The 12,955-nt window shown below is 39.8% G+C and overlaps 1 protein-coding gene across 1 annotated transcript in view; it reads left to right on the top strand.

Moving 5' to 3' along the window:
- CNMD (chondromodulin) overlaps positions 1–12,955 on the top strand; it is a 125,066-nt gene that overhangs the window by 32,297 nt on the left and 79,814 nt on the right. The window contains exon 4 of the mRNA XM_073580344.1: positions 7,912–8,025. Within this exon, the coding sequence (XP_073436445.1) occupies positions 7,912–8,025 (114 nt within the window). The remainder of the gene's footprint in view (positions 1–7,911; positions 8,026–12,955) is intronic.

The following is a 12,955-nucleotide window of genomic DNA, read 5'->3' as shown; positions in this document are numbered from 1 at the left end:
CTGACCCCACGGGGTGGGATTTTGCGTGGAGCACCAGATCGAGGGAGATTATCAGTGGTCTTGTATGTCTTCCATTTTCTAATTATTGCTCCCACAGTTGATTTCTTCACTCCAAGCTGGTTGGCTATTGCAGATTCAGTCTTCCCAGCCTGGTGCAGGGCTACAATTTTGTTTCTGGTGTCCTTTGACAGCTCTTTGGTCTTCACCATAGTGGAGTTTGGAGTCAGACTGTTTGAGGGTGTGCACAGGTGTCTTTTTATACTGATAACAAGTTTAAACAGGTGCCATTACTACAGGTAATGAGTGGAGGAAAGAGGAGACTCTTAAAGAAGAAGTTACAGGTCTGTGAGAGCCAGAAATCTTGATTGCTTGTTTCTGACCAAATACTTATTTTCCACCATAATATGCAAATAAAATGAAAAAAAAACAGACAATGTGATTTTCTGGATTTTTTTTTCTCAGTTTGTCTCCCATAGTTGAGGTCTACCTATGATGTAAATTACAGACGCCTCTCATCTTTTTAAGTGGTGGAACTTGCACTATTGCTGACTGACTAAATACTTTTTTGCCCCACTGTATATATATATATATATATATATATATATATATGTATATATATATACACACTGCTCAAAGAAATAAAGAGAACACAAACAGCCTGGTGCAAATGGAATAGTGTTCCCTTTATTTCTTTGAGCAGTGTATATGTACAGCTCTGGCAAAAATTAAGAGACCACTGCACAGTTTTATAAAAATCAGCTTCTCTACATGTCTGACAGCCATTCCATTCCAGTGTCAGTCCAATTCCAACCAGAGTACACCTCATTCTACTTAATGTGCTTCTGGTAAGGTGATCACCTGAACCAAATCTTATTTAGCGAAGGAAAGTATAAAAAACCCTGCTGTGGTGTTCACAATCCTCTTGCAATAGGATAAGCTGCATGGCAAAACAAGTGATAGTTATATCCCAAAAGTAATAGGAATGAAAAAATAACTTTTAACCATGCCAAAGGAGTTGAAAAGAAAAGTCTTGAGTGAGGAAAAGAAGGGCTCAATTCTGGCTTTACTAGCAGAGGTATACAGTGAGCGTCATTTTGCCTCCATCCTTAAAATTTCTAAGACGGCAGTCCATTACAACAAGGTCAAGCAGCAGACATTGGGGACAACTAAGCTACGGACCAGCAGAGGGCAAAAATAACTCTCCACTGACCGGAATGACCGTCATCTTATTTGAATGTCACTCAGCAACCACAGGATGGCATCAAGTAACCTACTAAAGGAATGGCAAATGGCAGCCGGGGTGAAATGCAAGTCAAGAACAGTTCGTAACAGGCTCCTAGAGGCAGGGTTCAAATAATGTAAAGCAAGAAAAAAGCCTTTCATCAATGACAAGCAAAGGCGAGTCAAGCTGAACTTTGCCAAAGACCATAAGGATTGGACCATAGAGGACTGGAGTAAGGTAATCTTCTCTGTTGAGTCTAATTTTCAGCTTTATCTACACCTGATCGTCTAATGGAGACCTGGAGAGGTGCACAAGCCACAGTGTCTTGCACCCACTGTGAAATTTGGTGCAGGATCAGTGATGATCTGGGGATGCTTCAGCAAGGCTTTAATTGGGCAGGTTATTCTTTAATCTTTGCGAAGGACGTATGAATCAAGCCGCATGCAAAGTTATCCTGGAAAAACAGTTGATTCCTTCTGCTCAGGCAATGATCCCAAACTCTGAGAACTGGGTTTTCCAGCAGGACAATGCACCATGCCACACAGCTAGGTCAATCAATGTGTGGATGAAGGACCACCACATCAAATCCCTGTCATGGCCAGCCCAATCTCCAGACCTGAACCCCATTTAAAACCTCTGGAATATAATTAAGAGGAAGATGGATAGTCACAACACACAGAGGGTATTGAAAGTATTCAGACCCCTTTCAATTTTTCACTCTTTGTTTCATTGCAGCCATTTGGTAAATTCAAAAAGGTTTTTTTTTTCTTACTAATGTACACTTTGCACCCCATCTTGACTGAAAAATTAACAGAAATGTAGACATTTTTGCAAATTTATTAAAAAAGAAAAACTGAAATATCACATAGTCATAAGTATTCAGACCCTTTTTCAGCATTGAGTGGAAGCACCCTTTTGAGCTAGTACAGCCATGAGTCTTCTTCGGAATGAGGCAACAAGTTTTTCACACCTGGATTTGGGGATCCTCTGCTATTCTTCCTTGCTGATCCTCTCCAGTTCCGCCAGGTTGGATGGTGAACATTATACAACCAAAACAAAATTCCACATGGTCAAGTGGAAAGAGCCTCTAGACCAAAAACATAAAACCAAAAAGGCCCAATAAGGACAAAAAAATCAAGGACAGAAAAGTTTTTCTCCTCGGGTGAATGAAAAGATATAATAGCTTATAAGTTAAATATCCGAAGCGTTGATATCCTTCACCATAATATTAACAATAATATAGATATGTTATAATAGTGCTCCTTGATACATAATAGAGGCTCCATACAAAGTATTTTGCATATCATATAGAAATTTATTAATAATAATCCATAAATAGTGACACCATGCATAGCACTACAAAAAGACAAGGGGTGGTAATAAAAGGCGAATATGAGATGTGATATAATGTCAAATAGGGGAAATCAACAGCATTTCACACAGAAAGTATATATGACCACAGCTACCACTAATGAGTAAATAGAGAGCGGTATACAAATTAATCTCAAGATAAGAAATGGTACCACTGAATATGAATGTCAAAATATATGATGAATGTGCATATTTCACCTAGATGTGGATATAAACATCTGACAGGGAAATGGCAGTCTCACATTGCCCGTAGTATCCTGTGCTCTTAGGGGAAAGAGGATTCAGTGCTCACCTCTAACTAATCCTATAATCAGGAATGGCCATAGTAAAACTTCCACCAAAGGATAAGGTAATCGCTAGGCCATCTCTATTTGCTCATTAGTGGTAGCTGTGGTCATATATACTTTCTGTTTGAAATGCTGTTGATTTCCCCTATAACTTATAAGCTATTATATCTTTTCATTCACCTGAGGAGAAAAAACTTTTCTATCCTTGATTTTTTGTCCTTATTGGGCCTTTTTGGTTTTATGGATGGTGAACATTGGTGGACAGCCATTTTCAGGTCTCTACAGAGATGCTCAATAGGGTTTAGGTCAGGGCTCTGGCTGGACAACTCAAGAATGGTCACAGAGTTGTTCGGAAGCCACTCCTTTGTTATTTTGGCTCTTGCTTATGGTCATTGTCTTGTTGGAAGGTGAACCTTCGGCCAAGGCTGAGGTCCAGAGCACTCTGGAAGAGGTTTTCATCCAGGATATCTCTGTACTTGGCCGCATTCATGTTTCTTTCAATTGTAACCAGTCATCCTGTCCCTGCAGCTGAAAAACACCCCCATAGCATGATGCTGCCACCACCATGTTTCACTGTTGGGATTGTTTTGGGCAGGTGATGAGCGGTGTCTGGTTTTCTCCACACATACAGCTTAGAATTATCACCAAAAAGTTCTATCTTCCTCTCATCAGACCATAGAATCTTATTTCTCATAGTCTGGGAGTCCTTCATGTGTTTTTTAGCAAAGTCTATGCGGGCATTCATATGTCTTGCAATGAGGAGAGGCTTCTGTCGGGCCACTCTGCAATAAAGGCCTGACTGGTGGAGGGATGCAGTGATAGTTGACTTTGTGGAACTTTCTCCCATATCCCTACTGCATCTGTGGAGCTCAGTCACAGTGATCTTGGGGTTCTTCTTTACCTCTAGACCTATAAGAAGACGTAAGAAGGTCAAAACGCGTCTGCATGCATAAAGCAGCAGTGTGCCCTTTTTTTCTGATTCCCCTGTGTATAACAAGGATTTCTGCTAAATGGAATATTTTTTAAAGATGAAAGAATAAAATGGATTTTAATTGTCAAGTAGGAAGAATCCGCTGGAATTATTTGTTGTTGTTTCCTGTGGCTTCTTTACCTCTCTCACCAAGGCTCTTCTCCCACGATTGCTCAGTTTGGCTGGACGGCCAAGTCTAGGAAGAATTCTGGTGGTCCCAAACTTCTTCCATTTAAGAATTATGGAGGCCACTGTGCTCTTAGGAACCTTGAGTACTGCAGAAATTCTTTTGTAACCTCAGCAAGATCTGTGCCTCACCACAATTCTGTCTCTGAGCTCCTTGGCCAGTTCCTTTGACCTCATGATTCTCATTTGGCCTGAAATGCACTGTGAGCTGTGAGGTCTTATATAGACAGGCGTGTGCCTTTACTAATCAAGTCCTATCAGTTTAATTAAACACCTGGACGCCAATGAAGTGGTAGAACCATCTCAAGGAGAATCACAAGGAAATGGACAGCATGTGACGTAAATATGAGTGTCTGAGCAAAAGGTCTGAATACTTATGACCATGTGATATTTCAGTTTTTCTTTTTTAATAAATTTGCAAAAATTTCTACATTTCTGTTTTTTACAGTCAAGATGGGGAGCAGAGTGTATATTAATGAGAAAAAAATGAACTTTTTTGAATTTACCAAATGGCTGCAATGAAACAAAGAGTGAAAAATTTAAAGGGGTCTGAATACTTTCAGTACCCACTGTATCTGTCATTGTTTAGAACTCTGTATCTTTGTTTCTGTCTTAATCTCGCTCTCTTTCTCCTTCCATCTTTGCCCACAATGCATCAAAGAACTCTGCGGTAAATTGCTTTGAAAAGTTGCAAAATTTTTGTACAACTCGGAGTTGCGCAAAAATTTTCCAGCTTTTAAGCATTTTCACTTGTTTCTCCTAGCTTCAATAAAATGGGCAGACACACGGGGGCATGGCCCCACATCATCTAATTTATGGTGAGATGTGGCATTTCTTATACCAGAAATCTTACTCCAGGCATTGACTAGAGTAATATTTGTGGCAAGGCCCACGTCACTTGTCTGATGCTTCTAATTTATTAAAATACTTAGTGAATCATGAACATCTGATTCCAACACCCCCCCCATCAAGACCAGAGTGAAAATCACCAGCCATGATAAATCAGGTATTTTATCTTTTCCCTTTCTCTCTTCTCTATTGTGCACATTCCTTCTGCCTTTCCCTTGGTTCTCCAATGTCACGTGTGTATCTGACCTGTATTTAAGGGTTCGGTTTACATGTCTACGAAGGTCAGATACGCACTCTGATACTGCTGTGCCTCGTTTCATTTGATTCCCAGTCCTGTGACAGTCCTGGTCGAAGAGCCAGATATGAACAGCCAAAGAACCCAGGATTGTGCAAGAAGATTTCAAGGTTTTCTGGTTGACCACTTTAAATGAAAAAGGTTGCCTTGTCATAGCATATTGATGACCTATCTAAAGGATGCATGATCAATATGAGATTGTAGTGGTCCAACACCATCAATCAGCTATTATTACCATCAGTGGACGCCAGATGTCAGCACTTTGACCAGAACTGCAAAGTGCAGCTGTATTCAGTGTGTAGCGGCCGCTGCCATATCCTGTAGATCAGCTTATATTCAAAAAGTTGGAGATAGCTATGTAAACTACAATGGAGGTACCTGTGCCTATGTGAACAAAGAAAAAAAATTTCAAATGTGTAGGGAACTCCTATTCTTCAGATAAGTGAAAGTCCCAGAAAATAAACCCCACTTATTAATCAGATAATCATGGCACATGCTTCAGGACTGCAAGACCTCTTTTAAGTTTTATATTCCTCCTGGGAAGTGATACATTGCAACAATTTGGCCCGCCAACCATATGTATTGAATGAAGATGCACTTTTCAGCTTCATTCAAAGTGTCTACGTGAAGATACCACCAGAGCAGATAACAGCTGATGGGGGTGCTGTGTGTCTGTCAGACTATATGCTGTAACTGGACAACAGCAGCTTGAATGGCTTGACTATATATTAAATATACAGTATTCTGAACCATCTTCAATTTCAAGGACTAATTCAGGTGACATAAAGCAGCAGAAATATGTGTTAAAGGGTTTATTTCATTATATAACATCTGGAGCACATTGCTCCCTGCCTCCCAGCTTCCTGCATGCCGGGGGAAGGGTATGGTTTCTCTCTTGGTTATTCAAAGTTTAGACCAGTGGTATAGTTGAGCGCAGGTATAAACTGTGTGATCTACCATTCTTCATTCATACTTGATAAAAGGTGAAGAGTCTGAATCTATGCTGCTGAAGAATCCAGGATACCGATGGTTTCTTTAAAAGTTTTATTCAGGACAGGTTTTAAAGGTCAACTCGTTTCGAAGTTGCACAGGACTTCTTCCTCAGGATAAAACCCAACATTGGCACTGAAGCTAGACGGATCCATCTAGTCAACTTCCAAGCAGTGCTTGCAGGCTCTGCAGCAAAGAGCTTGCAAGCACTGCGCTCCTTGCCTAGGAGACTGGACACCACTACTAGACCTCAGAGTTGGCCAATACCCTAGGCAAAGTGCATTCTACTAAAAAGTTAAAAATCCCTCAGTTCTTGAGATGATTTTTAATAATATTTTCTTTGCAAAGTTGCATGCTTTTATCAGCACTTTGAAATTTTAATTTTATTAACAATATTGAGAAGAACCTTTGCAGCATGTGTTCAATATCTGCAATTATATTTCCATTTGTGAGTTGACTTTCATTATTGCTTTTATTACTGTACATGTACTGTATGCTTGGTTATCTAGAAGTATACTGATGTCTTTTCTTATTTACACAATATGATTTTTAATGGTTGAGTACTTTATGATATTTTATGTTGTTACTCAGGAACAAATAATATCCATTAATGATTTGAACTATTATTCATTTCTCAACGAGTATGTCTTTATACTGTATATATATATATATATTGTGTGTATATATATATATATATATATATACACACATATAATTCCTACTGAAATATCTACCTTGCAGAATATCTAATATATACTTACCTTGTAATGTCTTCACATCCCGTCCAGATGTGTCCAGATCCCAGATTTCCAAGCGACAGAAGTTCACCGACTGCCATATTGGGACACCCAAGTGATGGGTGTCTCAATATGGAAACTGCTGGTGGTACCAGCCTCTTGCGCGGTACCACCAGCGGAACACCGTCGCCCCACACACACACACACACACTGTATACGCCGTACGCACCACACACACACACTGTATACGCCGCACTCACCACACACACACACAAACACATACACACACACACTGTATACGCCATATGCAGCCTCTTGCGCGGTACCACCAGTGGAACACCGTTGGAGAAGACAGCAGATGGGGAGAGAGAAAGCGCACAGGGGTGAGAGACACAGAGTACAGGGGGGAGACAGCTCAAACGGGACAGCACATGAGGGGAGAACACAGCACAGGAAGGAGAGAGACAGCAGACAAAGGGGATAGCACATGGGGTAGACAGGTCAAAGAAGAGAGCGCAGATGGGAGATGTCAGCACATGGGGAAAGAGCGAGTGGAGAGGAGGGTGAGCACATGGGGGGAGAGATTCTCAACGCTGCAAAGCCTGTCCCCATCATGACATTACCGCCCTCCCGATGCGATAGCATGGGGCCTCCATCTAGTAGCGCATAAAACCCAGTAAAGTTGGGCATCGGTTTATGTAGCTAAAATGAAAGATGGAAATCCGAACTCCTTTCCTCTCACAGCAATGCATCATGGTCTTAGAACCATGAAAAAACATTAAGAGGCCATGGATATTTTTTTTTACATTTAGTCGTACATTCTTCCATCATGCTAGATTATGCATACTGCCTACACAGTCTGTTTAAATTCCATTCTTCTAGAATGAGATCCACTGAACATTTCTGTGCAGCAGCAGAAGATAACGCATGCATGCTCAGGAAATATGAGTATCTGCTCTGTGCGGAAGTATGACCGCTGTATATAATTTGTGTATATCTTTTAGGGCATTACTGGAATTCGTTTTGCTGGAGGAGAGAAGTGTTACATTAAAGCTCAAGCTAAAGCTCATATTCCAGATGTTGACAGCGTGACAAAGGAAAGCCTTTCATTTGAGCTGGTAAGAACCAAACAAAAGAAAATGAAAATGTCAGAGTTTAAACCCATTGTGCCCTAGACGTTTAAATATTTATATACGTGTCATGTGATTGCAGACATTTTACGAAGCATAAGAAGTCAATTGATCTTTCTCATCCAAGTCAAGAGTTAGAACCTATTATAAGTGCATTGTTCAGTTTTAATAACGCATTCAGTCTGGTCGGGTTAGAATTTGCACTCATCTGTCTGTCTCTTCTTTGTCTGTATGAAATCACTAAAGGCATCATAGCCGGTCTGGAAATGGTTGCACTTTTAATGTAAAATAGAGAACATTTGAGGAACATTTTATAGAGGGATATTGGGAAGCAAAGAGTTTACGACAATTGAGAGCTGTAGATGTGGTCATAATGTAATTGATACTTTAGGCAATAAAGCCCGTGCCCAGAAAGCACACGTCCAATTACAGCACCATGATAATCCCACACATTGCTCGCCAAGTACATGGTTGCACCCTAATTACATGATGGCACCCCAAGAACATGATTGCACCCCAAATACATGATGGCACCCCAGATACATGATTGCACCCCAAATACATGATTGCACCCCAAGTACATGATTGAACCCCAAGCCATCAATAATGATTGGCAAAAAATACTCTTTTAATCCACTTAATAACAGTAACTGCAACAACAAAAGCAAACACAGGTGGAATTGATTTTTTCCTTATTTGCATTTTAAAAATCGAAAATATATTACATTAATATTTAACTATGTACCAGACAAATATAATACACAAATTTCACAGTGAAAAAAAGAAACATAACAATGTTAAAATTAAAGTTAAAAAGTTGTAGCTCTCAGAGTGAGGTGAGGTGACAACAAAAAAGGCCAGTATTAGCACCTATCACTGCTCTCCAGTGTCCAGCGCCGCTGTTCTCCACTTCAGGGTTGTCACCACTCTAGAGACTCTCCCGGAAGTGGCTTTTACAATGTACATCTACGGAGCGTCAGAATGAAGTCCATAGGCTTTCGTTGTAAAGAGATTTCTGGCTCACGCATAGAGTGAGCCGGCTAGTCACCATTGCGGTGACATCGCTCAGAAGAAGAGTCGAACGGTACTGGATCCATAAGGAAGCAGCAATAGGTGAGTATATTAGTACACTCTCACTATACTATATACAGTATATGCACACATTTAATGGAAATATACAGGGCAGATATGGGAGTGCTTCTTTAATGAACAAGCTCCAGTTTTCAAATCTGACCAGTGTCACCTTATGTGGTAATTAGAGTTGAGCGACTTTGGTCGGATCGGGTTTCATGAAACAAAATTTGTTTCAGATGAAACTGGTCCGACTAGGGCAAAAAAAGTCGTTGTTTCGTCCGAAACCCGACCCCAATGCAAGTCAATGGGAAATAAAAGTCGGCATTGAGCAGATGACATTCATCCACTCAATACCGACTTTTATTCTGCATTGACTTGCATTGGTTGTCGGGTTTCGGACAAAACGACGACTTTTTTTTTGCCCTAGTCGGACCAGTTTCATCTGAAACAAATTTTGTTTCATGAAACCCGATCCGACCAAAGTTGCTCAACTCTAGTCGTAATAACTCTGGAATGCTTCTACATATCCCAGTGATTCTGAGATGTTTATTGAGACATATTTTACTTTATGTTACAGGTCAATATGTTGTGCAGGTTTTTATGAATACATCTGAAATTTGACAACATTTTTTAAAAAATACCAATTTTCAAAATGTGGTTAAACCTCAAAATCTTAATGACCATTGATACACATTTAAACAGTCGTTAAGGGTACTTATTCCCTCATCGCCGTTTTAAAATTGTGAAGGGGAATAAGGTGATAGCGTCGCCGAGCAATTCCAGCGGGTGTCAGCTGGTTACCATGGTAATGACATCAGGGTACAGTGGCCTGTGAGATCCAGCTCTGAGTCTCTCAGGCACAGTCAGTGAGACACTGAGTACAGCAGTGAGTGAGACAAGTAATCAGAATGAAAATTATACATGCCCCACAGTGGGACTAAATGAAAAAATTTAAATAAAACATGTAAAAAGTAAAATAACACACCAAGAAAAGCACACCCAAATCACAAAAATCCGTTTCTCCACTCAAAACGCAGTATTTCTGATAAAACAAAATAAATAAAAAGATACACAGAATTAGTATTGCCACGTCTGGAAAACCCGCTCTATAAAACTGGCACATTATTTATTCTGTTTGGCGAACACCCTTAAAAAAAATAACAAAAACAAGCCAAAAATATAACTTTTTCATCATACTGACTCACAAAAAAGTGAATAAAAAGAGATCAAAATGTCATATGTAAAGCAAAATGGTACAAAGGAAAATGAAAAATCGTCTCATAAGAAACAAGCCCTAATATGGCTCATTCTGCAAAAAAGTAAAAAAGTTACAGCTCTCAGAATATGATGATGCAAAAACATTCATTTTGCTAATATTGTTTTTAGTGTTTAAAAATAGAAAAGCATTAAAAAAATATAAAGCTGGAATCGCTGGAATCGTACCGATCTGATGAACAAATCGGTCTTATCACTTTTACTGCTCAGTGAGGAGTGCCAAAAAAATAAAAAGTAAAAAACTATAACTGAATTGCTGTTTTTTGTTTATTCTGTGTCTGAAAAATCTAAATGAATTGCGATCAAAAAATATTATGTACCCTAAAGTGATACCAAAATAATCTGTAACTCGTCATGCAAAAAATAAGCACTTTTACAACTCTGTTTGCCAAAAATAAAAGACTATAGCGACAAAAAAACTACTTTTCTAAAAAGCATTTTTACTGTGTGATAGCAGTAAAACCTAAAAAAACCTGTATAAACCTGGTATCACTGTAATCACACCAATTTCAAGAATAATTCCGCCTTACCACTTATACTATACTGTGTACCACGCAAAAATAAAAATATTTGTTCTTTCTACCTCCCAAAAATTGGAATAACGCTCAGCTCACATTTATCCTGCACTCACCAATGAGCGCTTTCGTCGGAGTTTCCATGTAAATTCTCAAAAACCGAGATTCAGACAAAACCCTTGACGGAACCAAGCACTTATGAGGGAGCTGGAGTCACTTTGGACTGGTCTGTGTTCCAGCAGTGTCCCATCATTTTAGGCATCTTTTTAGTGCACGAGTGTGGACGACCACGGATCTGAGCAAGCCTAAAAAGATGGATACCCAATCAGCGCAGACATCAAATGGAGTCCAAAGTGTCTCCATCTGCCTCATTATGGTGGGTGGTTATGTTGGGGGTTTCATCAGAATCACATTTTTGTAGGATACACATGGAAACCCCCGACGTAAGTGTTCAGCGTTGAACACAAGAATGTGATCCCAGCCTTATTCTGGAAGCAATCGAAAAGTATTATGTATCCTGCACAAAACCATCCCCCACTCAGGTCCGTCATCTGTCACTGGAACTATAGGGGGTTTCCACATTACTGCTAGATCAAAGACTCTGGAAAAGCCCCTCAAATAAAATCCATTGAATTCTGTGCTCCTAAATTCAAATGCCCCCTTCCCTTTGAGCCCCACTGTGCCTAAATCACAGTAAGCGGCCACATGTTTGTCATTATTATAATGGAGGGAAGACACTTAACAATTTACAGGGTGTGTGTCGCTAGAAGCACAAACTGGTCACAATGTTAGGGTCACTACAATATTTGGGGGCTCTATACTGAATGGGGAGACAATGTATGGGTGCTAGTCTGGCAGATTTGCAATTCTCCAGAAAAAAAGCCTGGCGTGGATGTTACAAAATAGTTATTGCAGCCGTAGATGAATTTATTGAGAGGTGCAATTTCTACAACAAGGTCAGTTTTGAGGTTTTTCTGCTGTTCTGGCACTTTCGGGGCTCTGCAAATGTCACCCGTAAACTATTCTAGCAAAATCTGTGCTCCAAAAGCCAAATAGCACTCCTTCCTTCTCTGCCCTGACGTGTGCCCTAACAGTAATTTCTAACGACATATGGGGCAGCACCGCGTTCAGGAGAAATAGAGCAATAAATTGTGGGGGTCTAGTTTCACCTTTTAACCCTTGTGTACCTGCCAAATTTGCAGCAAATGCAAAAATTACATTTTTACCACTAAAATCATTGTCATATTTCCACGTCTCAATGTTATAAAATTCTGTGATGCACCTATGGGTTAAAAATAATGAGTACACCCCGAGATGAACTCCTTGAGGAGTTTAGTTTCCAAATGGGGTCAATTGTGGGGGGTTTCTACTGTATTCACATGTCAGGGGCTCTTCAAATGCGACATGGTATTCACAATCTATCCCAGGCAAATAGTGTTCTTTCCTTTCCTAGCCCTGCCATGTGGCCCAAGCAGAAGTTTTTGACCATATATCGAGTATATTTGCGTTTGGGACAAATTGTGCAACAAATTTTGAGGTCCATTTTCTCCTATTATCCATTGTGAAATTTACAAATTTGGGGCTAAAACAACATTTTTGTGAAAAAAATAAAAATGTTCAATATGATGACCTAATGCTATCAAATTCTGCATAGTACCTGTGGGTTCAAAATGACCCTGGATAAAATCTTTGAGAGGTGTAGTTTCCAAAATGGGGTTACGTGTTTTTTTTTACTGTTTAGGCACATCGGGCTCTCCAAACGCGACATGGCGTCCGCTCTCGATTACAGCTGTTTTTGCATTCCAAAAGTCAAACAGTGCTATTTCCCTACCGTGCCCTGCCGTGTCCCCAAAGGGAGGATTTCCTCCACATATGGGGTATGGGCATACTCAGGAGAAATTGCTCAACAAATGTTAGGGTACTTTTCTCCTGTTACCCTTGTGGAAATAACAAATTTGGAGCTAAATTAAATTTTTTGTGAAAAAAGTAAAATGTTAATTTTTTCCTTCTACATTGCTTTAGTTCCTGTGAAGCACAAGAAGGATTAATAAACT

Source organism: Dendrobates tinctorius, unplaced genomic scaffold, assembly GCF_039654945.1.
Source record: "Dendrobates tinctorius isolate UK_male_01 unplaced genomic scaffold, ASM3965494v1 ptg000064l, whole genome shotgun sequence".
Lineage (NCBI taxonomy): Eukaryota > Metazoa > Chordata > Amphibia > Anura > Dendrobatidae > Dendrobates > Dendrobates tinctorius.
Note: the sequence above shows the minus strand (reverse complement) of the source record. Positions and strands in the feature narration are given on the sequence as shown.